The sequence below is a fragment of the Heterocephalus glaber genome, unplaced genomic scaffold (genome assembly GCF_053883595.1).
Source record: "Heterocephalus glaber isolate CG9 unplaced genomic scaffold, H.glaber_assembly_v1.0 deba00001608, whole genome shotgun sequence".
Lineage (NCBI taxonomy): Eukaryota > Metazoa > Chordata > Mammalia > Rodentia > Bathyergidae > Heterocephalus > Heterocephalus glaber.
Window position 1 is genome coordinate 15263862 of NW_028258379.1, and position 26604 is coordinate 15290465.

The following is a 26604-nucleotide window of genomic DNA, read 5'->3' on the forward strand; positions in this document are numbered from 1 at the left end:
TTTTTCTTTGTCTCTCAGCCTTAAAGATAGGCGAACTTGGAACAAATACCAGAACTGCATATGGATCACTGACAGATGAATCACCTTCAGCAACTCCAGCAAGTTCTCATTAAATGTTTATCCTAAAGCTAGCGTTTTAAGACTCTGGTGATTAAATCTAGTTTTTAGAAACTGTATCACTGCTGCAGAGTTTCAAATCAGTATACATTTTTTTTTGGTTCCGGGGATCGAACTCGAGTCCTTGAGCTTGCGCAGCAGGCGGCGAAACCACTGAGCTAAATCCCCGGTCCAAATCTGTACACATTTTTAAACGTCAGGGTTGGTGAACCACGGGTCTCTCCAAAAGGATATGCCAATGTGCAAATCTGTGTGGGAGGGATTCTCTTGTTTATCATGGGGACCAGAAGGGTCCTAAAAGGGGTTCTTATTCCCTTCAACAGTTAACATGGCTTAGAATACACCAATAAAGTATTTCCTGTGCGTAAACGCTACAAGATAAACACTTAAGAAGAAACCAACACAAGGCGATCTTCCCAATGAGCTTCCAGAAAAACTTCCAATTGAGTGATCACTTTAGAATTTGAACGGTATGACAAAACTAGCAGAGCTGCCACCAGTGCGGGCTTTCTGAAGCCACAACCCTCCTCCCCACCCCGACCTAGGAGAGCTATACAACACGACAGGAAGGAAGTTTTGGCAATACCTCACTTTCGTACACCACTTTAATTTAGTTTGCAAAAAACCTTCGTTTGATTCTCAAAAGAACCTTAAGAAAAAAAATATATTTTAAAGGCAGTTATCACTAAGCCCACTTTACAGATGAGGAAACTAAAACGCAGAGACAACGATCTGGTCAGTTCCCCGGGTTAAGAAAAAATGACCAGTTCGTGAAATCAGTGAACTAGGGCAGGTGAATTGAACGCATGGTGGAGAGACCCTGAGACAAACACCACGCGGGCGCCTAAACATTAAGGAGCTAGGGAAGCCCGGAGACTGTCGGGGCTGAAAAGGGGGCCGAAAAGAAGGGGCCGGGGCCGGGGCCGAGGGCCGCTACCTCGGTGCGGCGGTACAGCGTGGCCTCCCCGAAGGCGCCGCGGCCCAGAACGCGGATGGGGATGTAGTGCAGCTCCTCTTGCTCCGCCGCGCCGCCGCCGACTCGCGGCCCCGCACTGGCGCTGGGCCCCGGGCCCGACTCCCCGCCACCCCCGGACTCGCTCCCAAAGTCCGAGTTGATGGAATCGCAGTGTCGCTCGTACTCGCCCAGCACCGACATGGCGGCAGCCGTGGCTCTCCAAGGACAGCCTGCGTATCCCTGGCGCCACTGGCTGCTCAGCGGCTCACTCGCTTCAGATGCTGGTCCGAAGTTCCGCCAGCCCCGCCACCCAGAGAGGTTCCATGATGGCTTCTGCCCCCGGACCCGGAAGTAGTTATCGGTATTTCCGGTCCAATGAGGAAGGTTTCCTCCGTCTTCTCTTACCCACTTGCTTAGTCCAGTTTCCAAGGCTTACAGCCCTCTGGGTGTGCGGAGAAAGTGTGGCTTCGGGCTGGGGTTGGCCGGCGCCAAGTAGGAGTCCCGTGGAACTGAAGGGCTCCCATATGTATACTGCATCCCTGGCCAGGTCCCCATAGGGCTTTGAGGTCCAGAGGTCGTCCAATCTCCTCTTGGCGTCAGGGCTAGGGCAAGAGGGTGTATGGGGAAGCAGTCCCTCCTAACATTAGCGCTCTGGATCGAATAAATGTTTATAGTGATTATAGCAAGCTGAAATACTTGCTCCTGTCATCTCAGTCAGTGGGTCCAGTTCTTTTTCCTAGGGCCACCCTAGATCCCTCGTTCTTGCAACTCCAAAAACACTTTAAGTCAATCCTCCTGACATTCTACTTATTTCCCTTCTCTTTTTCCAGATTCAATATTCTATGTGTTTTCCCAGATCTTTGATCATCTGATCTCATGAAGCATTCTTTGAGCACTAGACATTGCTTTGGGGAAGGAAGAATCTGCAGTAAGATGTTCCCTGCCTGGAAGTCACCAAGAGAATTGCAATACAGTGAACAATATTGCTTCATCAATTATGTGACCTCGAGCAACTTCACATCTTCAAACCTTTTAATTTCTAAAATTGTGGGAAGATGATCTACATCACAAGAATAACAGCTAACATTTGTTGAATGTTATGTTCTGGGCATCAGGCTAAAGCTTGTCCGTGTTTTAAGGCACTTGATCTTCACGTTACTGTATTCTCATTTTACAGAAGCTGTGGTACAGAGCGACTAACTTGCTTATTGTGACACAGCAAATTAAGAAGAGCTAGGAGGTCAAACCCAGCAACCTGGATTCAGAGACACAAAAGACCAGGATTTGATGGAGGTCATGTGGGAGGAGCCCAGGATGCATGAGAGGTAGCAAAAGATACTTCATACGTTGACAGGGTTTGAGTTTCCTGTAGGCAATGGAAAGTTAGAAATTTTTAAGCACATTATATGACTAGTGACTATACGACCGATTTTTATAGGGAAGTCCCAGTTTATGCCTTCTTTCATATGCATAATTACTAGAACCATCTTTTGCTCAAATGCCCACCTCAAATAAAAACAGTCAGTGCTCGCTTCGGCAGCACATATACTAAAATAAAAATATAGTCACCTTAAAAAGAAAAACGATTAGTCACCTTAGATAGATCAAGTCATATTTTACAAACAACTCATGACAATGTGCACGACAGAGACTGGAAGCAAGGAGACTAGTTGGGAGGCAATTTATATTCTAAGAAGAGATGCTGAGGCAGCACTGAGATAGCATCAGTGAGTGAAGAGGAGTTTGATTTGGGGGGTGGGGGTGGGTGGGTACCGGGGATCAAACTCAGGACCTTGCGCTTGCAAGGCAGGCGCAGGGCCACTGAGCTAAATCCCCGGCCCAACAATGATAATTTAACTTCTTTTCCTATCCTTATTCCTTTTCTTTCTCTTGTCTAATTGCTCTGGCTAGTGTTTCTAGAACTATATTGAACAAGAGTGGTGACAGTGGACATCCTTGTCTTGTACCTGATTTTAAAGTAAAAGCTTTCAGTTTTTGACCATTTAGTATTATGTTTGGCTGTTGGTTTGTCATAGATGACTTTTATCAGAATCAGATAAAGACCATCTATACCAATTTTCTGTAGTTTTTGTGAATGGGTATTGGACCTTGTCAAGCTTTTTCTACATCTGTTGAGAGGATCATATAGTTTTTGTCCTTGGTTCTGTTAATATAGTGTATTACATTTATTGATTTGCATATGTTGAACCATCCCTGCATCCCTAGGATGAATCCAACTTGGTCATGGTGTATAACCTTCTTGATGATTTGCTGCATTGTTTGCCAGTATCTTATTGGAGATTTCTGTGTCTATGTTCATTAGGGAGATTGGCCTGTAATTCTCTTTTTTGGTTGGATCCTTGTCTGGTTTTGCTATCAGTGTATTGCTTGCTTCCAGGAATGAAGTTGGGAGTATCACTTTCCTTCAATTTCATCAAAAGAGTTTAACAAGTAGTGGCATTAGGTCTTCTCTAAATTTCTTGTAGAATTCAGCAGCGAATCTATGCGGGCCTGGGCTTCTCTTTGTTGGTAGGTTTTTAATTACATTTTTAATTTCATTGACTGATATTGGTTTATTGAGAATTTTTATATTTCTCGATTCAGCTTTGGTAATTCATATGTATCTAGGAATCTGTCCATTTCTTCTGTGTTTTCCATCTTATTAAAACACAGGTTCTCGAAGTAGGTATTGATGATCTTTTGGATTTCTGTAGGATCTGTTGTGATTTCACCCTTTTCATTCCTAATTGCATGGATTTGAATCTTTTCTTTCTTCTTTTTGATAAAGTTGGCCAAGGGTCTGTCAATTTTATTTAGTCTTTCAAAGAACCAACTCGGGCTGGGGATTTAGCTCAGTGGTTTCGGTGCCTGCTGCGCAAGCGCAAGGACCAGAGTTTAATCCCTGGTACCAAAAAAAAAAAAAAGAACCAACTCTTCGATTCATTGATTCTTTGTATTGTTTTCTTAGTCTTCATTGCATTAATTTCTGCTCTGATCTTTATAATTTTCTCCCTCATACGAGCTTTGGCTTGACTTGTTCTTTTTCTAGAAGTTTGAGGTTCAAAATTAGGTTATTTGAGCTTGCTCTGTTTTCCTGATGTGGGTATTCACTGCTGTAAATTTCCTGAGGGACCTTTAGAACTTTTGACTAATTGGGATGTGGGGTCTATACCACATGTAGGAGCTGAAGAAACTCACTTAAAGATTTTAACTTAGAGCAAACTCTGGAAGATAGAATTGGCAGAATAGGATGAGGGGTGTGAGAGTGAGTTCATATTCCTCCAGCTTCTTGGCAATTCACAGGACAGTATAGGAGCACTTCTGTCTTCCTTTATCTGGATCTAGTATTTTTATTAATGATAACAAATAATGAGGGGGCCGGGGATTTAGCTCAGTGGTTCTGGCACCTGTCTTGCAAGCACAAGGTACCGAATTTGATCCCTGGTACCAAAACAAACAAACAAAAAAACAACAAATAATGAGGATATGCTTATACTGTGACTCATAGTGAAGGTCTATTTATATTATCATACTTAAATCTCTAGCTCTTTTTCACATTTGATTCAATGCAGAGTAATAAGCTCTCCCACCTTTTCACATGCTGTTTCTTTCAGAATGCTTATCAATAAAATACTGATGACTTGTTTACTATGCTTGTTGACTCATTGGACTATAAGCTTCATGAGAGCCTGGATTTTGCTCTTTTGTTCACTTCTAGTGCCTAGAAAAGTGCTTGGCATTGTAATAGAGGCCAAAAATTGGTTGTTGAATATAGGATGGTATCAGTCTATTTTCCTGTATGTATATAAAATTTTTGAAAAATTTCAAATGTAAGACTGCCTGATAAATACTGTTAAACTTTATTTTGTTGATTATATTCCAGGTTTTATACAGGTATTTTTGAATTTTCAACTAAATCATTTAACAAACACTGAGTACGAACATGTGCCCGGTGCTGGGATATGAGCACAAAATAAATATGGTTCCTACTGTCACGTCGCTTACAGTAGACATAAGTAACCAGGCAATTATAACAGTTTGTATAAGCCTTGCTGAAGTATAATATTCTAGAAAGAGGGCCTGGGATTTAGCTCAGTGGTTCTGCCACTTACCTTGAAAGTGAGAGGTCATGAGTTTGATTCTTGGTACCAAAAAAAAAAAAAGATTCTAGAAAGACTTCAGGAAAAAGGATCATCTTTCCAAGCCAAACTTGCCAATGAAAGATTCCTAGGAAAATCACCAGTTTTAGGTCAGTGATGGCTAAACAAAGTAGGGCAATCATTCCAGGTAGAGGCCATTTCATCTACTACTAATTAGAAGGCACTTTGAGGATAGATAGTCTTTTATTACTCTGGATATACTTTAGAGTTTAGCTTGGCTTAAACAGAACAGGTGCTCAGTGGATTTTTGTTTTGTTTTTTAGATAAGAGAATGGAAAAAGTGATTACTTAAAAGCAGAAGTGTTGACTTTAATTCTGAGAAGCTTAACAGGTTTTAGCTAAAACTTAAAAATTCATTTTTCCAGTTCCTGTACAATGAGAAACTAGATAAGTTTTCTATAATTTGACTGAAGTTGTGTATTGTTCTAGTTACAATGCCTAGATATGATAGGCTTAATAGAAAAATGTCCTGCTACATCTTAGAGAACAGTTTTCTGAATGCCAACTTCTTTGTTGTATTGGATATAATTAAAATTAATGATCTGACCTTGAATACTCTTAAGTCCAGAAATACTTAATGTTTATTTTAAAGGTATAACTGATTTGAAAATACATTTGGTCAAAACAGACTATTCCTGACCAGGTGTGGTGGTGCATGGCTGTAATCCCAGCAATTGGGAGGCTAAAACAGGAGGATCGCTGCAAGTTTGAGGCCAGCCTGGGCTACATAATGAGATCCTATCTCAAACAACCAATCGAACAAACACCCCCCCCCCAACTATTTCCATGCTTTAACGCATGAATAGTAGGCTATATTGCAGAAGTTTCCATTGTGAATAGTGAACTATCCAGGACTACTGAGTTACTGTAAAGATTATACCAAAGAGCTGGCAGTTTATATTTTCACTGTCTGCTACAGTACCCACTAGCTAAATGTAGTTACTGAACACTTCAATTGTGGCTCCTCTGAATGCAGAATTGCTGTGGCTGTAAAATGCACAGCGGATTGTATTATTAAAATTTAAATTCATGTATTTCATTTTACCTTTTTAATGTGGTTCTAGAAATTTTAAAATTATACATGTGACTAACAATGGGATACCACTCTAGTACACCATAGCACAGGGGACAATTGAATAAGTTACCATGAAGAGCATTAAATTCATTAACAAGTTTTGCTGAATTCATTCATTATTTATGTTGTCTAAAAGTAAACATCAGTCTGGGGACAGAGTTCACTTGCTGAGGATGCATGAGGCCTTGGGTTCAGTCTCCAGTACCAGGAAAAAATAAAATCAATGACAAGCATTTTTGATGTTAAAATACTTATACCCAAATATGAAGAACCACTGTTCATAGTAAACTATGGATTTACTAGCAAATTCTATTTTTTTATTTTTAGAATAGAGGTAAGAGGCCATCCAGTGAATATGTAAAGCACTTCATGTTGGCTCAGAAAGAAGCTTTGTGGAAAAATGTTAGACTACTAAGTTTTTGTTTTTTGTGGTACCGGGGATCGAACTTGGGTCCTTGTGCTTGTGAGGCAGGCGGCGGAACCACTGAGCTAAATCCCTGGCCCTAGACTATTAAGTGAAAAGGAGAAAATGGCCTATATTTCCTAGGGTAGTTTTTTGCATAAATGTGATGGGCAAGTTCAAAAGGATTCTAAACTGGGAGGGATGTTTTAGGAATAGATGGCAAGGGAGAAGGCTCTCTGGAGGAATAATTCCAATAGCAGTTTCCAAAAAAGCTATAGAGAATGCTTGTCTTATGGAATCCTATTTGGTCTTTCTGAGGACATGTAACTAAGTATTTATATATATATATATATATATATATATATATATATATATTTTTTTTTAAATAAAAATATAAGCTTTTACTAGCTCATATGGAATTTACTCATCTGGAGTAAATTAAGGACAATATATTTTCCTCTACTCATCAGGTATCATTTGCTATACTTTAAAATTGAGTAATATGAAGAAATTGTTGCTAATCCAGACAAAGAGGTACTCAAGAATAACAAAAAATACACCTAAAATGGTTTCTGCTGGCCTTTATTTCAGAAAAATTACACAAAAATTCCCAATCCAACACTTAGAAGTGCACCTGTATAAATTTGCATGCTTCTTTCTATTAAACAAAGAAAAGTGGCTTTGATGGGGGTTCATGACATATAACAAAGCACACCTAAATTGTATGATTCTCATTTATCTCATACAGATTATTTTAAGCACTATACTAAAAATGGAAGAAGGTAGATAACATTCCTAAAGCTGATTTGCTCTGGTATTAGCCTGGTATCAAAAGAAAATACTTCTATTTTTTAGATTAAAAATCAAGGTTTACCATCAATTAACTTATACATAAAAAGCACAAATGTCTGAGTTGATATTTTTGGCATGAGAAACAGGAAGGGACAGAGAAGAATTTCAGTTCCTTAAATTTAGAGTCAGAATTGAAAACATAAACATCAGCAATATATTATCTTCTATTTTCTTCTTTGACATTTTTCAGCACAGAAGACCATAACTAACAGAGTAGCTTTCACTGCTTCTAAAAGGGGGGAAGGCACAAATCAGAAATATGAGTCTCATGTTAGTAATGGTACAGACTAGGATTTCACATTGAAACTTCCCAGCCTGGATCTTAAGACACAAGTTTGCTTATTCTTTTCCCTACTTGGATGCATCCTCTGTCGTTTAATATATATTAATGTGACGGATTTTCACATCTGCTGTGCCTATGGCAAGGAATCTACTGCCAACTTCACAGAAGCAGTACCTATCACTTCTCAACAGCAGATGGCAATGTTGCACAAGTAATGAGAAAACCACTTTTACTCCACAAGAGGGATTTACAGGAGTGAAAGGGTGGAAAAAAAGGCTTTTGGATTCACAGTAACTGGAACATTAACGGAACAGCCTGAGACTTTAATAGCATAAACTACTCTTCTTTTACCTCCGTACTTTTTATCCAGGTTAACACAATAGTGTTCTTTGATATTTTCAATATTCTTTTTCTTCACTGCAAGTGATGTGGCTCTAGATCCAGTAATTCTTGTCACTGCAATTACAAAAGTCCTGTAACAGTCAGTAGGTTAAAAAGAGATTATAAAAAGTGTAAACTCACACCTACTTTCCTGGGGGAAGTGAGAAAGACTTCAAGTGATTATTTTCCTGTTTATGAACATGGTCATTTTTATCCACATTTTTTGGGGTAGTGCTAAGAGATCAAACCCAGGGCTTGGTGCATGCTACACAACAGAGCTCTACCACTGAGTGACAGGCCCAGCCCCAGCTTTTCTCTTTTTACATTGGTATTGGCTATTAGGCACCTCCAACTCCCACGAGTTATTCTTGGCTTTGCTTTCACATACACTTCCAAGTATCTACTCTCTCCATAGCCTTCCTAGATGTCTATTTTATACCTCACATGTCTTAATTCTCTAGACAGAACACATGAGGATGGGAACGAAGTCAGTGACTGGCCATGCAAAAAAGAAGCGGTGATTTATTTTTCCTCAGTAGAAGTTATGTTACAAATCCAAACAACTACATATCTGATGGAGGACTTGTATCTAGGATATATAAGGAATTCTCAAAATTCAATAGTAAAAACAACAAACGACCAATTAGAAAATGGAAAAAAGACACATGTCACAGAAAAGGACATACAGATGGAAAACACACACACGAAAAAAAAAAAAAAAGAAAACAAACACACGAAAAGATGTTCAACATCATTAACCATTAGGAAAATGCAAATTAAAACTGTGATATTACACATACTATTCAAATGGCTAATATTAAAAAAAATAGTAATAATGCCAAATGCTGGTAAGAATGAGGAGACTGGATCAGTAACACACTGCTAGTGGAAATGTAAAATGGTACAGCCACTCTGGAAAAATAGGGAGGTTTTGTACAAAACTAAACATGGTTACCACACAACCTTTCAGCAATTGCCCTTTTGGGGCATTTATCCCAGAGAAATGGAAATTTATGTTTATACAAAACCTATACACAAATGCTCACAAAAGTTTTATTAGGAAGGGCCCCAAACTGAAAACAAACTGTATGTCCTTCAGTGGGTGAATAGGTTAAACTTCAGTACATTCACAACCATGGAACATTACTAAGCAATAAAAAGGAACAAAGTATCAATACATGCCACAACTTGGATGAATTTCCTGGGAACTGTGTTAAATGACAAATGTCAATCTCAAAAGGTCATATTCTATATGATTCCACTTATGTAACATTTTTTAAATGACAAAATTATAGAGATAGTGAACAGATTCATAGTTGCCAGAGGTTAGGGAAGGGGGTTGGCTGTGGCTCTATGAGGGCAGCATAAAGAATCTATGTGATGGAACTGTACTGTCTCTTGCAACGGTCATATGAATCTACCCATGATGAAATTGCATAGAACTAACATGAACAAAGTTCAAGCAGTTTAGCATAAATATTTTAAATCTAAAATGAGATTTTCTTTAATAAGAGTTTATCTGCAGAACAAACCTCCCTTTTAGGAGGTGTCACATCCATGACCCTTTTAAGAGAATGAAATTATGAAAAGTATCACCAGAAGCTATGGAAACTTTTCAGCTAAGGGCAAAGACAAAGTTCACGGTGTTTTCACAAGAAAACCCAAAGATGACAATCCGTATGAAACGAGTTCCATGTGGGCATACAAATCAAGAGAATTAGAGTGAAAGCCCAAGTTGGTGAGCAGGTGGGAGAAGGAAAGCAAACGGTTCAAACTGATCACATGAGGAAACCCAGGATGAATGCCGGCTCTGGCATTATCTAGGTAACCTCTCTTTTTTGTTGTAGGTGACTCTAATAACAGTCCTACTGTTACAAAACCAATTCAAATCCTACCAAGTTAAAAGAAGTCCCTCATTGACTTTTGGGTGCAGGTGGTGGCCCCTGTCCTCCCACACCAGGAGATCAGTTCTGGCAAGAAAGTGCCAACGTGCCTTGATGGTGCTGTTGGTCGGAGGCCCTGGGCCAGGCACATTCCAGCGATGTTCTGCTGGCTGGGATTCCAGTGGGGAGGGGACTGACTGAGCCTCATTACTCAATCAACTTCTTGGCCTTGAAGAAGCGACGCAGGTAGAAGACCTGCCAAGTGGCTAGTCCGATAAGGCAGAACATTGAAAAGATGCTGAAATACAGGACCCGGGTGTTTGTTGACTCTAAAAAACAAAAACATTGTAAAGGTAATGAAGTCAAGCCTCTGCAGCTGGCTAGACAATGGCCTGGGGAAAAGGCAATTAATTAACTCTAGGTCTGATAGGAGGGTTTCGGACAATCAATAAATCAATTCTATTTATAAATGTTAAAAATTACAAAGATTAGTGCTATCAACTTGATATACTATAAGCCAACTGTCAATATGCCAACTGCATATCACAGAACAAAACTCCATTCTCCTTAAAGTCTAACAATTTATATTTTAGCAGCAATAATACTGAAGCAAACGATTTTCCTTCTATATACTCCACATGTGCAAAACTGAGAAAAGATTACTCCCATAATTTCATGTTTGGGAACTCTGTCTCCTTTCTGGGTCACTTATTTATAAAGAAGAACTGCTTTCCTCTCACCATTGGTATCACGCATCTCCTCCTCTCTCTTCTTCATGTAGGCAAAATCGTTAACAATGGACTCAGAAAGGTCTTCTAGGCGTCGTAGCTCCACTTCTAGTGGTTTGAGCTTCTCCACTTTTGCAATCTGGAAAAGAAAGGAGTAGGAATCCACTTTCAGAAAAAACTGTTCCTGTCATAAACATAAGGAAACAGAGCTGAGCGTGGTGCTGCAAAGTCTGTAATCCCAGCATTTGAGAGGGGAGGCAGGAAGATTGCCATGAGTTTGAGTCCAGTCAGGCCTACATAATGAGTTCAAGGGCAGCCTGAACTACATAGTGAGACTCTGCCTCAAAACACCAAAACAAGGGGTGGGGATTTAGCTCAGTAGTTTTGCCGCCTGTTGCGCAAGTGCAAGGACCCGAGTTTGACCACGAGTACCAAAACAAAAACAAAAACAAAAAAAAACAGAAGACAACAGAGAAGTCTTTTTAGAAGTTTACTAGATTTAAATTCTCTGCTGTTAATCATCCTAATGTATTTTAAAAGTTGGCCTTCTACCTTTCCCTACAAACTATATCTTTCCATTTCAGACTTTTTTAATACTTTAATTTTTACTTAAACCTCTTTAGAAATATTATAATACTGAAAGCTGTAAAGTAAGATAATATTGTTTTCCCTAGACTTCTGGCCTGACTAGGGTTTTTTTGGTTTATTTTTTGGAGACAGGGTCTTGTTCTGTAATTCCAGCTGGCCTTGAACCTCACTATGTAGCCCAGGCTGGTCTTGAACTCAGAGCGATCCTCTTGTCTCAGCCTCCCAAATACTGGGATTACAGGTGTGTGCCACCACACCCGGCCATTTCTGGCTTTAATAAAACACTTTGCTTTGCCCTTCCACTCATGTCAAATAATTTTATTAATATAGTAACTGTGAAGGCAGGCATGGTGCCTCTAATCCTGCCCTACCCCTTCTACACAGGTCTTGCTACGTTGTCCAGGCTGGCCCTTAAGTCCTGGGGTCAAGCAAGCCTTCCAAATAGCTGAGACTATAGATGTGTGCTGTGCTCAGCTCATGATTTGCTTTAAAATGAGATGAACTAAAAGAGCTTTTCTGATCTGAAAACTCTTACATACCTGTGGCTCTTTTTTTCCACACAGGGAATTCTTCAATAATTCTGCCTCTGTATCTGCTTATTCATTCCCTATTTATTGTACATTCTCCATAGAATTTTCTCATCTCTTTTGTCCAATTCACTGTCCTTGTTCTTTCTAACTGTTACAGTAGTTAACATGGGATAAGTGGGAAAGGTTTCAGGGTGTCTTCTCTGTTCTTTTTGCTTATGTATCTTCTATACAGGATGTGAAGAACAAGACAAATACTACTTAATATTAAACTAGAAATATCTATCAAGCTAGGGATATAAAAATTGAGTATATAAAATACATAAAAAATGTGATGGGCTCCTGGAGGTGTAGCTCAGTGGTAGAATGCTTGCCTGTCATCTGCAAGGCCCTAGGTTCAACCTCCAGCACCACAAAAACATACAAACAAAAAAGTTGTGAAGGATTTATGATAAGACACCTAACTTTTCTTTCACTAGATATACATTTCTTACATCTGTACAATGTTGGCTAGAGTTAATGGGGCTGGCAGCTGCAGAGCAGTTTGTTTGGGTGAACAATTGCATCAATGGTGAATGCACTAAAACTAACTTTCCTAGCTGAGTGCTCAAATGCCAGGTTCACCATTAAGCTAGAGTCTATATTGGTTGCCTGATTTCATACAGAGCTGAAGAGAAAAAAGTTCCTCAAGGAAAAGATACCAATATAAGAGATACATAACAAGCTGAACCTTAGTCTATTTAACTTCTTCCCTCCTGCTCTTACTTCCTCCTCCAAAACTTCCTGAATGAGATAGTATAAAATCAATGGCATGAAACTTCTTAGACATAAAGCATTTAAGACTCCTTAAATAGAAATAGAAACTTGGAAAAGGAACTGGAAATGAAACTATGTCTGTGCCTCTGCCAGCTGTGGGAAGGGAGATATTTATATTAAGTACATTTTTATTTTATAAAATTAATTTTTTTGGCTAAAAAGCAAGATGGAATTAAAAGTGCAACTGAAGATGGACTTTGTAGATTACTGTCCAAAACACTCATTCCCAATACTTTTCCACTATTTATTTTTTAGTTGTTTAAGCATAAGTATATTTTCCTGCTAAAACATTTAACTATTCAGAAGCAAAAAGAATAAAAACCAAAAGTCTACCTTCATAGTTCCTCAGTTCCCAAATCCCACCTTCCCTTTCACAGGTAACTATGGTTACGAACTTGGTATATATATTTCCAGACCTTATTAAAAGATACCTACTATTCAAGCTTTTATATGTAAGTATATACGAAAAATAGAATTTAAAATATATTTATAAATGGGACTTTACTATACATTATTCCATGGCTTATTTCTTTTCACTTAATAAGATATTTCCAAAAACACCAATGCTTGAGGAGTCACATTAATGTTGCATGGTATTTCATATCATTAGCATCCCACACTGTCTACTTAATCATTCTAACCCCAACCCTCTTCTAGCATAGGTTACTCTGGACTGCATACTTCTATTTATAACCAAACAGTTGAATTCCCATCTTTCAAGTCAATTTCATTGCCTCTATAAAATCTATACTGGCCAGGCGTGGTGGCTGATGTCTGCAATCCCAGCACTTGGGAGGCTGAGGCAGGAGGATTGCAGTGAGCTCAATGCCAGCCTAAGCTACATAGTGAGTTCAAGGCAAGCCTGAATTACAGAGTGAGACCTTGTCTCAAAACACCAAAAAATAAATAAATAAATAAAATCTATACTGAATCCCATCCTTCCTTCAGGAAGTTATTTTCAGACTTTTATTAGTGGGATGAAGGTCTTATTTCCTAAAAAGGATTTTTGTCCAATAACTGCTTTGCTCTTGATATTAATTTAAAATCTAGAAAACTTAAAAAGAAACCCTGAGGGACTAAACAAGACTGAAAACTAACTTGCCATTACAACCATTTAACATGTTATGAATACTCAGTGATAAATAACAGTCATGGCTGTAAGTCTATGTTTAACCTAAATCTGGAAATCAAAATAACAATTTCATTCAACTCCAAACCCTAGAAAATAAGTCATATTATCTTTAAGGTTTTCAGATGATGAAATTATGGCTCAGAATGTTAAATAACTTTCCAAGGTCTCAGAATATGGTAGAGCTGGGACTGAAACCCAAGTCTATCTGAGTATATATTTCATTTGGCAGGTACTAGAAATTTGATGATGCCAGGCATGGTGGTGCAACTATAATTCCAGCACATTGGGAGGCTGAGGTAGGAAGACTTAGCGAGACTCTATCTCAAAATTTAAAAAGAAAGAAAGAAAAACAAATCAGATTACTATACTAAGATTTTCCTGAATCAGAAGTGATTCAAACAAATTATACTAGTGTACAAGGATAAACTTCCTAGTTTTCCCAAAGTATGTTCTCATTTTTAAAGGGAATTGGGCAAAATTTTTAAACAAATTCTGTGAAGTATTCTCATGAAGACTCTTCAACTGCCCAGGACTAAGCAGTCAATGTATATCAAGACTTTATATTGTAGTCAGTACAAAAAGTTAAAGAAAACCTTAATATCAAAATCTCCACTAACGGTTATTATGCTCTTCTAAGGATTTGATTGAATGCTCAGAGTGTCTGTAAAGAACACCAAATTACACGTTTCACAGAGACGGGCTGGTATTTTCCTAGCCGCCTACTTTCTTCCACTGGAAGCATGAGGCCCATTTGCAAACTGCTTGATAAAAGCAGGACATATGATGGTATGTACCACAGGTCCTCCACTAGGAGGCGGCACTACTCTTGCTAGTTGCAGTCACTAATAACCAAAGAATGTTAGAGCTACAAGGGGCTTCATTTTGGAATGTGCTCCTCATTCTACAAAGAGGAAACTCAAGATTCCATACCATTATTCAGTCCTTTAGATGGCAGACCAAGATCAGCAGCACCCTGGTCTCTTAGCTTCTGATCCAGGATGACCAAAGCTTTCATCAAAACTGCAAAACTCTGCTGTAAAACACTAGAATCCCTGCCTTCAAGAAGCATACACACTCCCTGCACCCAATCCTCTTTCTGGACATAACCATGAAGGACCTTCAACAATTCCTACCCATTTTGATTCCCTCTTCCCTACAGCCTTACGACACTTAAATTGTGTCACACAATTAACAATCATCTGCTGTCATATTAACAAACTGCTACAATTATAACTGACTTGTTCACATTATTTTCAAAGAAGACAAGCTTCTCATAGTAGTAAGTGCTGCTGGCCTCCTAAAGCAAGTGCTCCCTCCATGCTAAGAGCACATTTGTTTTCACTCGATACTCATCTGCATGAGGCCCACCACCCAGGAGAAATCCCTTTCCACCACAATACCTATCACTCACATGTCAGAACTGCTTGGAAAAATCCTGCACAACACCTGAAAAATAGCAGATCAAACTTTTCCTAAACCATATCCAAATCTACCACTCTAATGATGATTCAAAGAATTCAGTTACACGTAACTACCAAGGAAAGGTATGAACTCTAAAACAACTGCTTCCTAAAACACAGGTGAGAATCCATCTTCTAGAGAATCTCTATTCTCTTCCTTGATGGAGCCTCAAGATCCATGAGAGGCCCGGTGTGATGGCACATGCCTATAATTCTGGGAGGCTGAGGCAGGAGGATTGCAAGTTTGAGCTCAGCCAGGCAATTTACTGAGACCTAGTTTCAAAATAAAACACAAGGGGGGAAGGAGGGGAGGGGAAGGGGATGAAAAAAAGAATTAAGATGTAATATGCACATGTGCCACCTCCCCACAGGGCATGTAATCATTATGTACTACAAACATGTACCAAGAAAAATAAAAATTTAGAGCTAAGTGTAGTGGTGCACACCTGCAATCCCAACACTCTGGAGGCTGAGGCAGGAGGATCACTGTGAGTTTGAGGCCAGCCTGGGCTACATAGTGAGCGCAAGGTCAGCCTGAACTACTTAGTAAGATGCTGTCTCAAAAAAAAAAAAAAAAAAACCATCTGGGGATATATCTCAATGCAAAGGCCCTGGGTTCAATCTTCTACTACAAAAGCAAGCAAACAAACAAAAAACATAAGAAAATTCTCAAAGCAAGCCAAATTCAGTTAAATTAATTTACTGCCTCCATATTCCCCACCATGGCCTCCATGAACTCCAAAGGCACAGAAAGAAATGTAAAGACCATCTAGTCTAACACCATCAGGGTAAAGACAACAGAAAGACATCCAAAGACAAATCCATTTGCTCCTGGCAATAGAGGGGTCACATGAATCATAGGTCTAGTCACAGAAGTTCAAAATGCCAGGGTGGGGGCAATGTAAGCCAAGATAATACTGCCAAGCTTAGGGCCACAGAAAAATTAAAAAGACCCTGTTTATTCTGTCATGGACATTTCGTCGTTTTCACAATGGGTAGAAGAAAAGGAATCCAAATCCACTGAACTGACCAGCTAGGTGTTAGGTGCCTTACTCATGTTCTTTCACTGAACTTATGTCAAGAAAGGGATTCTGGATCTACTGTATGGAAGCAGAGTTCCTCCCTCCTGAAGGCATTCAGCAAAAAAGAACTTTGGGAAAGTCTTCAGCAGGGGCTTCCAGTGCTGTGTTTTGGTGTATCTGTGGACAGCAAAACAGGCTAATCAAAGCCCTAGACAAAACAGGACTTATGAAAATGCTGACATTCACAGCAGAAAGGGACACACACAGCTCAGGAGTCAGAGGACATGTCAGAGACCTCCTCTGTGGGACAGTCACTGCCTCCATTTCCCCAACTGTACCCTGCAGAAGCTATTCCAGTTCCCAGAGGTCAAAGTAAGACAAAATGGATTGATTCACATATTCAATCAGAAGATGAATCTTTCTGAAGAGCAAAAGCAAGAAAATGATCAGAAGTCCTTAGAACACAACACATGGAATCAAAAATTTTTCAGGGCATTAGCATTCTTCCTCCTTTAAGAATTCAAACTACAAGTTTTATACTTCTCTATAATATGGCAAGCATTTCGTCTTCCAAATAATAGCTCATATTTGTATTGTGTTTATATAGCAATTTCACATAACTAAATACTCTATCATTTTAGATAGGTAATGTGGTACTCTGCCCAGATATTAAGACACTGATTACTACCGAATTTTACAGGATCATGTGTGATTTCAGAATTATGAGTCCACATGTGTAATGGACAGATGTGTTGGAAGTGAAGAAAGTTAAAGAAATGTTCTACCTTTCTGATCTTAACACTGATGCCAAAGGGTCCAGTTCTTTGGGGATAAATCCATTATCTCGAAGGCCTAAAATTAAATGCCTTATGCTCAATAGTTTCTAGCAATTAAACAGGGAACACAGTGCTTCTATTATCCATGTTCTTGTCATACGCATTATTAGGCCAGGGACAACTAGCAGTTACTTATAATCAAGGTTTAAGGGAGCCCAGCCACAGAGTGAGAAAGGACTGTCTTCAGTGGTGCTGCTCCTGCCTGGCAAGTGCAAGGTCCTGAGTTCAATTCCTGGTCCAGGGGTGGATGGGGGTGGAGAGAAAGGACTATCTTTGGTTTGTGTCACACCCCATCCTCCTCTGCCTCAGTCTGGTAAGCTATTTGGGGGCTGGGAGTGGGGTCATTAAGGAAAGTTGCAAGGAGGAGTCTGTGGTAGTTAAGAAGCAGAACCTTAGAGCTGTGTTGTAACCATGTGCGTAAAGAAAGGGTTAGGACGTGCCAGACATCCAAAGCAGGAAGCAGGCAAAGGAAGCAATGTGGTTTCCTTTCTGCTAGGGATTCCCCTCTTGGGTTAAGGAGAAGGTCAAAAAAGATAAAGCCCCTTTCCCAAAGCCTGAAATTCCAGGAAGCATAGGGGTCTAAAATATGTGACAGTGGTGTTCACATCATTCTTTATGTAAAGCTACAATAATATAACCTGTTTTAGAGAGGAAAAGCCAGGTCTCAAGTCTAATAGGGCATTGGTGCCTGTCATTTAATAAATATCCCTTAATGACAGCCAATCATGTTGGCTAACAAAGTTTAAAACAGGTAAAGCTCGTAGAGTAGGAATACAACGAAAGCTTGCTTAGAAAATGGCTGAAGGTTGGAAATGGCAGTAGTAACCAAAAAACGGAAGTCATATTCTCGCTCCTCATATAACAACATTTTTCTTAGTGTTTTGTATCTTACAACAGCACTTTAACATATATCATCTTATTTAAATATAACTGATTCTTCTCATCATGAAGGTTTAAAAACAAACTCTTAAATTTATCAAATAAAGAGGCTGTCATGCTTTATTTCTTTCAACTAAACTTGGGGCTGGGGATTTAGCTCAGTGGCTCTGCTGCCTGCCTCACAAGCACAAGGTCCCGAGTTTGATCCCTGGTACCAAAAACAAAAGAAAAAGAAAAAAGAAAAGTAGGTACTTTCAACTAAACTAGCCTGGAGAAACAAGCAATTCAAAGTTTCTACCAGGAATAGTCTTCCATTCAGTATTATATCATCTGCTCCTATTTATTACCTCCAAGTAACTCTATTTGGTTTCATTCAATTCAATACTTGAACAAGGAAAAAGAGGAAAGACCTAAAGAGCTGTAATTGCTCTATTACTACGTCCTACTGCAGAAATAATCAGTCACTTCCAAACTTCTTCCATTTTAGGATATTTCCCTTCTAAAGTCCTGACCAAAAACATAGCAACTTCTCTTGTCCATCATCCCAAGAAAATTTTCCTCAGTGATTTAAAAAACAACTTTCAGGGCCAGGGATTTAGCTCAGTGGTGCCGCCACCTGCCCCACAAGTGCAAGAACCTGAGTTCGATCCCCAGTACCAAAAAGAAAAAAAAAAAACAAAAAAACCCCCAACTTTCATTAATTTAGTTTACATTTCCTGTACCCCACCTCTTCTTATGCCCTCAGATATTGTTTGGCTGGGTTAAAAACTCTTTTTATCTTTCTGTAAACATCAATTCTGTACTCCTGAATTGTTCTTGTGGTTTTTCAACGGTGCTATTTAATTGAAAAACTATTCTGTGCTGTCCCCAGAGTCTGTCATACAGAGATGAAAAATGCTCAGGCTGGGGGGTAGCTCAGTGGTGAAGCACTTGTCCAGCATGTGTGAGGCTCTGGGTTTGATTCCCAGCACACCCTTCTCCTTAGCCCATGCACTGCTCCACTTCATTGTCACTGAAATAAATGCCATTTTTTATTACTCTGTAATACTCCTTGTCAGCATCCAATCGCTGTTCAGTAGCACCATCCCCAGTCTCTTACAGCTTTTTCCTTTATCCTGTCCTCTTCTTTAAAGTCTGGAATTATTTTAATTAAAAGCTATTGTTTATACTGTTGTTTCTCAGAGATACCACAGTTGTTCAGACCTGAACAGGACTGAGTCTATGCCTAGCTGTCAGTTCTGGGGGAAATTTTAGGAATTAAAAAACAAATCACTTTTCTTAGCCTTGGTTGTTAACACATAACTGAATCCCAGCTTTTAAAAAGTGTAACTGTTGCTATCTGGTTTCTGCCTTAAGAGAACTAAAGGTATATTGCTTTGGGCTTTATCACACCAACAGACATTTGTACAGAACAGCTGGTTCAGTCCTTTGGCTGACAGCACAGCCAGAATTACTGTTCAAGGCTGTTAACAACTTTTTATATCAATAAGATCATTGCTGGTTATCACGTGATTGCTGGGAAAACCAGTCTCTGGGCGAAGCACAGGCAGTGGCCTGAGCAGGTCACAGAAAACTTGAGCTGCACCATGCGCTACTGCCTCCTCTGGCTATCACAACAGCACATACCTCTTCGTAATTCTTCGCCTCTACTCCATGTTTCATGTCTAGGATCACAAGTTGGTCAGGTATCCGCCCTGTGCCTGAGAAAGATATCAAAAGATTCATTGTGTAGAATATTTAAAATTCCGGGAAATCACCCATCCACCCTTCCTCTCCCTAACCCTATCCTCTCGATAGAGGGAAACAGCCAAAACTCCTCCCACTACTTAGCTGCAGAAAATTCTTGGCTCTGGCTAAAATCACAAACATTCCAGACAAAGCCTCTATCTGTGTGGGATGCCGGAAAGCAGCAAGAACATGCTGCTGCCAAACATCTCTGAGCAGGCAGGACATGAGATACTGCAACTGAACTACAGAGAAACAGAATTGAGGAGAAAACACACAGGTTTATTGGTCAGAGAAATAAAACTCCAAAGACCCAACCATGTGAAATGGAGCGTCATACAGATCAGCAGGGAACAGGCACCAATTTAGGCTGGAAATGCACATTTCTACATTTGAAGAGAGGTCCCTGTGAAACTGAGAGGCCGTGTTCATTAGGATTACTGGATATATGCTAAACTTGACTTTACTTACCATAAACTTGAGTATCGGAAAAAATATAGCTTTTATCAACTATTCCACTTTAATTCAATTATTTTGATCAATGTAAGGCCTACTTCAAAGGCCAATAAAATGTTACAGGGCTATTCCCATGAAGATCTTCTAACAGTTAAAAAAGCTCAAGGAAAAAAGTATTTTACAATGACAGTATAATTCTCAGGAATGCTTCTTAAAAAGTGACTATTTAGGGGCCGGGGATTTAGCTCAGTGGTTTCGCCGCCTGCTGCGGAAGTGCAAGGACCCGAATTCGATCCCCAGTACCAAAAAAAAAAAAAAAAAAATTGACTTTTTGGTTTGTGTTTGTTTTGTTTGGAGATAGGGCTTTGCTATGTAGCTCAGGCTGGCCTTGAACTCACTATGTATGTGGCTATCCTACTGCCTCAGCCTCCCTAGTGCTGGGATTACAGGTGCACCACACCTGGTAGAAAAATATCACTTGGGATCACAGGGTCAGCAATGCAACATTCATATTAGAAAAATTAATCTGATTCAATTTGATCAAAAGTAATTCTGGTGGGCTGGGGATTTAGCTCAGTGGTACTGCTGCCTGCCTCGCAAGCAGAAGGTCCTGAGTTTGATTACCAGTACCACACATACACAAAAAAGTAGTTCTAATCTTAAGTCACCAAGTAGGATAAAGGGAGACTCAAAGAGCCCTAGAAAACTACTGGATTTAACCTATTTATAAAACAAAAAACTGCCCACACAAAATTAGAAATTTTGGGGAATATAGTACCAGTTAAGCACATGGATTCTTGAGAACATAAGCCAGAGAATGGCACTGTACCCTCTGCTGCCTGAAACATTGATGTTTTCTGAAATGGACTAAAATCAATTAAAAAACTATTAATTGAAGGCCAGGCTTGGTGGTGCGGTCCTACAATCCCAGCTACTCCAAAGGCTGAGGCAGGAAGACTGCAGGTTCAAAGCCAGCCTAGGCAACTTAGCAAAACTGTCTCAATCAATGAATCAATCCATCAATCAATAAATGTATATACATTTTTAAAAAGGGAGAGGTACCGGTGGTATAGCTCAGTAGCAGAACACTTGTCTAGCAAGCCTGAGCCTCTGGGTTCTAGCACCTAATAAACAAAACTCCTCATTGAAAACTCACTGGAAGCTAGAACTGTTCTGGAGTCTTTTAAATGATAGAATCTTGGCCTTCAAATAATTTGATGAGATCTAAGACATACATAGCTGGGCACAGTAGTGCATGCCTGTAATCTGAGCACATGGGAGGCTGAGGTAGGAGGACTGCTGTGAACGTAAGGCCAGTATGAGCTACATATGAGACCCTGTCTCAAAACAAAACAAAACAAAGACATACATACACACAACAGCTATAGTGAAAATTCAAAGCATTTAAAAAAAATTTTTTGGTGGTACTGAAAGATCAAACCCAGGGCCTCCCTCATGTTGGGCAAGTGCTCTACCACTGAGATATCCTCACCCCCTTTTTATTTTTTATTTTGAGACAGGATCTATTAAATTGCCCAGCCTGAGCAATTTATCTTGAAATACTCTTGCCTCAGCCTCCAAAGCAGTTGGGATTATAGATGTGTGCCTTTATGCCCAGCGAAAGCCTTGTAAAATTAAGCCAAAATAACTGGCTCAGATCATCCCAGGTGTGGAGCAAAGAGGAGGAAGGAGATGAATTGTGGATTAACTTCATTAAGGAGGGAATACCTGGTTGAAGGCAGAACCTGAACAAAATATTTTAGACAGACACGAAGCATGGGCAAAGGCTTTACTATGTATAGCATTGAAGACAGTAAAGAACTGGGTACAGTGGTGCATACCCATAAGCCTAGCACTCAAGAGGCTGAGGCAGAAGGATCACTGCAAGATCAAAGCTAGCCTGGGTTGCACAGTGAATTCAAGACTAGCCTGGACAACATAGAGACCCTGCCTCAAAAGATCAAAAACCAAACCAAACCAAACAACAATGAAGAATTTCTTTTGGGGACTACAAAGGTAAATTTCTTTCTCTTTTCTTTGCGAGACAGATTCTCTCTACGTTGTTCAGGCTGGTTTGAACTCACTGTGTACCCCAGGCAGGCCTTGAACTTCCTCTGATCATCATCCTGCTCAGCCTCCCACTGGGATTACGGGTGTTTGTCACTGTGCTTGGGTAGAAAGGTCAATTTCAAAGAAGAGAATTAAGACTACATACTTAAGATTAGGAACAGACTAAAGTCACAGATGCTTTCTGAACATTAAACAAGTCTCTAAAACTAAACCAAACCAAACCAAACCAAACCAAACCAAGCCAAGCCAAACCAAACCTGACACTAGAACAATCTTTCCTAAACCCAAAGTGTAATCCAGATTATGACATTACCCAGAGATGTAATGCAAATTTTGGTTTTTCCTTCCTCAGTTAAAAAGTTGTGGAATCCAAGTAACTCCCAGTCATACCTAGTCCAAATGATCAGCACTCTCTTCCTAACAACAGTCTTCTGATTATCTGTCAGAGCATAATATTAGCATTTTTCAAGCCCAAATGAAACCACAAAACCAGACTTCTGGCTGGTCTGGGCCCAGACTACATAGGCAGCATAATCCCTTAGCTGATATCATGGCCCTAACAGGTCTCTTTTGTAAAAAGACCCTTCCAGTAATACTGTATCTCTTTGTGCATTTGGCTGGAAAATAGATAATCTTTTTTTAAAAAACAGATTTAGTATTGTTAATTTCAGGTTAACAGCAAATTGGAGAGGAAGGTACAGAGATGTCCTAATTCTTCTCACCCCAGCACATGCATAGACCACCATGATCAACATCTCCTACTAGAGAAGCATCTGTTATAAATGATAAACCTACACTTATCCAACATTATCCCCCAAAGCCCAGAGCTTAAATTAGGTGTACAGTCCAGATGTGATGTTGGGAGAGATGTATAATGATGTGTATCTACTGCTACAGTATCACACAGAGTATTTTCATCGTCCTAAAAATCCTCTGTGCTCTATTTTGTCAATCTTTTACTCTAACTAGAAAATCTTTTCAAAGACGTTCCAAAGGCTACATGGCATGAGGACTCCATATTAGAATAAACAAATTGAAATGAAACTGGAAATCAAGTGCTAACTATAGCACAGAACATTGGAGAGCTGGAGAAGAGAAGCTTAATCCAGAGAAAACATTTGGACTACAGTACTTACCTTTGCTCTCAAAACACACTTCAAACATGTCATAATCTTCAGTGGTAAAGGCAAATTTCCCCTTGGATGCATCTTCCTTGGAGTACAGAATATGGCCAGCAGAATCTGTGATCTAAAATAAAAAAAGTAACAGGGAACAAATAGCATTTAGGAAGGGTACTTATAGGAACTGGGGAGATAGAAAGACTTGTTACCTAAACAAGATAGTCAATAGTTACCATTATCACATCACACTGAAGGCTAAAATCTATTGCTACTATAGGATGTCTTAGGATACCAAAAATTGATCCACCCAATCTATCCAGTTACATAGTTGGGGTTTTTTTTGGTTTTTTTTTTATAGTTTGGGTTTTTTGGGGCAAAACTTCACTTTATAGAATGTACACTTGCATCATTCCCTATAAAGAGACATGTCACAAAATGGAAGTGGACAATTACCAAGAGAATATACAAGAGGAAAAAGATATAAAAGCACATTTCTTCTAAAAAATAAACCTTGATGAAGCTAGAGTGGGAGTGGAGAATGGAATGAAGACACGTGATTATAAAGAGAAAAGAAAAAGGCAGCACACATACTGAAGAATATCTGGAAGATCTGCTCCTGCAAACTGCATGTTAATTATGTCAGTGGCTACAGGAGGTGTGAGCAAGACACGGGGAATAAACAAAAAGTTTCTCCTAGGGCTGGGACATAACTGAGTGGTAGAGCATTTGTTTACCATGAGTGAAGCCCTGGGTTCTATCCCTAGCACCATAAAAAACAAATGAAATGTATTATATAGCGTGGCCACACAGAAAAAACCACAGGTACTAGAATCCCAAACCCTGTCTTAAAAAGTTTTTCCTAAAAAAAGACTTTTCTTTTTTGGTTTTTTGAAACAGGTCTTGCTATGTAGCTCAGGCTGGCCTTGAGCTCTCTATGTAGACCAGATTGAACTCATGGTGAACCTCCTACCTGAATCTCCTGAGCCCTGGTATTACAGGTGGGCACCACCATACCCAGGAAAAAGACATTCTTGGCTTTCATAAATGATTATTTCTTTCTTGTAGATTCTTAGCTTTAGTCTCCAAACCGAAACTGCTCCACTACTAAAGAATGGTTAAAGCACACATGGAGGGGCATATATATGTTAAGTGAAGGTTATGACAGAGAGCAAGGGTTGTATAATAATTTAACAGACTGGATCCCAAGCTAAGAGTGCATGGCTATTTTAGAGAAAGGCATACTTTGGGACGGGGATTTAGCTCAGTGGTTTCTGGTGCCTGCCTTACAAGCGCAAGGTCCCGAGTTTGATCCCTGGTACCAAAAAAAAAAAAAAAATTCTGCCTGAGAAAGGCATACTTCATTACCTGAGACAGAAAGCCACTTTGCAATGCAAAACAAAATCATTGGCTTCATTATATTAAACTAGGTTTTTAAAAAAAATTTTATTGGTACGGGAGATCGAACTCAGGTCCTTGCGCTTGTGCAGCAGGCGGCAAAACCACTGAGCTAAATCCCCGGCCCTAAACTAGGTGTTTTAATGCTATTTTTAAAAATAATTCTTTTATATGCGAAATTTTAAACCTGAAAATTGAGCAGTACACATTTAAGCTCATACTGTATTTTTTTTCAGTGCTCTATCAAATGCCTATAATTATATTTTGCAAAGGATTACATATCCAATGACTTCACTTCATATTGTATTTAAAAGCACTTTTTTAATGGTAGCTAAATTCTGAGTGGTGAGATTTCCTCTTTATATGTTCATATTTTCTTTTAATTTTCTATAAAGGGATATATCACCTATGGTAAAAAATAATAAAACTATATCATTATGTTTTTGAAAAAACCTGTAACAAAAGAAAATTATCACAAGACAAATTTGAAAGGATGTGTTAATAAAAATGGTGTTACAGTACATCTCCTAAATTACCTAATAACAGTGGCTAATATCAGTCTATTTTTTTCTGCTATCCAACATTCTTTATTAATTTGTTGAGCATTTAAGATAACTAGATCTGTGGTGATCACTGGGTACAAGGATGAATAAAACAGCTCCTGATTTCAAAGGGTATACATGTCTAAATAAGGAGAGGGATAAGAAATATTTATTTTGGTTTTGATTTGTATTTCTCTGATGATCAGTGATGCTGGGCACCTTTTCATATATCTGCTATTTATATGAGGTGATGGAATACATTAATTAACGTGATTATAGCAATCACTTCACAAAGTATACAAAAACATATTGTATACCTTGAATATACACAGTTTCTGTTCATTATACCAAAATGAAGCTAAAGAAAGAAAGAAATGAGACAGCTTCATTGCAATGCCAATGGCAGACTACAGTACTTGAGATATACACAGGGTCATGGGATCACAGAGGATCACAGTGCATCTTGGAGGGGGTAACATATAACCTGAGTCCTAAAGGATCAATCTCATTTGAGGGAAGAACAGGGGTAAAGACATTTGGGATAGAAGAGACAGCAAATATGAAGGCCTCAGGTGGAATGCACAAAAGCAAAGAAAACTAACAGAATCCTTGGATTTTTTTGGATCAGTACAAATCTGAGAGCTGAAGAGTGCTCTCAAGCGGAACACAGCACTATTCATTCTGCTTTCTCCACTTCAGAGAGATTAGCAGGCAGCCACAAGGTAAAGACCCTGAAGTCAGCAATAGCTAAACAATCTTCAAGGGAAAATGTAGTTCTGAACATTCATAAAGGACTTCTGATCATTGGATACTTTTTCTGAGTAATCAACTAAAAGAAACAGCATGAAAAAAGGACTTCTTGAAAGCCCAGTATGGTAGTGCAAGAATGTAATCCCAGCACTTGGGAAGTTGAGGCAGGAGGACTGCCATGAGTTCGAGGCCAGCCTGGACTACATAGTGAGTTCAAGGCCAGCTTGAACTACATGTGAGACCCTGTCTCAAAAGACCAAAAAATAAATAAACTAATCAAATCCCAAAGTAATGTGTTGTGCTACTCCTTTCTTTAGAATAATCACTTCACCCACCCCGATATTCTCTTCCCTACTCTGCAGTCCCCTAAACCATAGTGACAACTCTTAACATAAAGAGGAAGTTTTATATTGCAGGTATAACAGATTTTCATCTTCCGAGCTGATGT

General features: G+C 39.3%; 3 protein-coding genes across 4 annotated transcripts in view; 1 reads left to right on the forward strand and 2 right to left on the reverse strand.

Annotated features, from left to right (window-relative positions):
- Zc2hc1c (zinc finger C2HC-type containing 1C) overlaps window positions 1-34 on the forward strand; it is a 54156-nt gene extending 54122 nt beyond the window's left edge. Inside the window, exon 5 of the mRNA XM_087195407.1 lies at window positions 19-34. The gene's annotated coding sequence lies outside the window, so the exon portion shown is untranslated. The remainder of the gene's footprint in view (window positions 1-18) is intronic.
- Window positions 1-1428, reverse strand: part of Nek9 (NIMA related kinase 9) — a 44914-nt gene extending 43486 nt beyond the window's left edge. For both annotated transcript variants that reach the window (XM_021246299.2, XM_004837171.3), the window contains exon 1: window positions 1055-1428. In XM_021246299.2, coding sequence (XP_021101958.1) covers window positions 1055-1273 — 219 coding nt within the window. In that variant the 5' untranslated portion in view covers window positions 1274-1428. The remainder of the gene's footprint in view (window positions 1-1054) is intronic.
- A 5848-nt stretch (window positions 1429-7276) lies between these two features.
- The window catches only part of Tmed10 (transmembrane p24 trafficking protein 10), a 36780-nt gene continuing 17452 nt past the window's right edge, over window positions 7277-26604 (reverse strand). The window contains exons 2-5 of the mRNA XM_004837170.3: window positions 23485-23596; window positions 19724-19797; window positions 10850-10976; window positions 7277-10438 (exon numbers count right to left, since the gene is read on the reverse strand). Of these exons, the coding sequence (XP_004837227.1) occupies window positions 10317-10438; window positions 10850-10976; window positions 19724-19797; window positions 23485-23596 (435 nt within the window). The 3' untranslated portion in view covers window positions 7277-10316. The remainder of the gene's footprint in view (window positions 10439-10849; window positions 10977-19723; window positions 19798-23484; window positions 23597-26604) is intronic.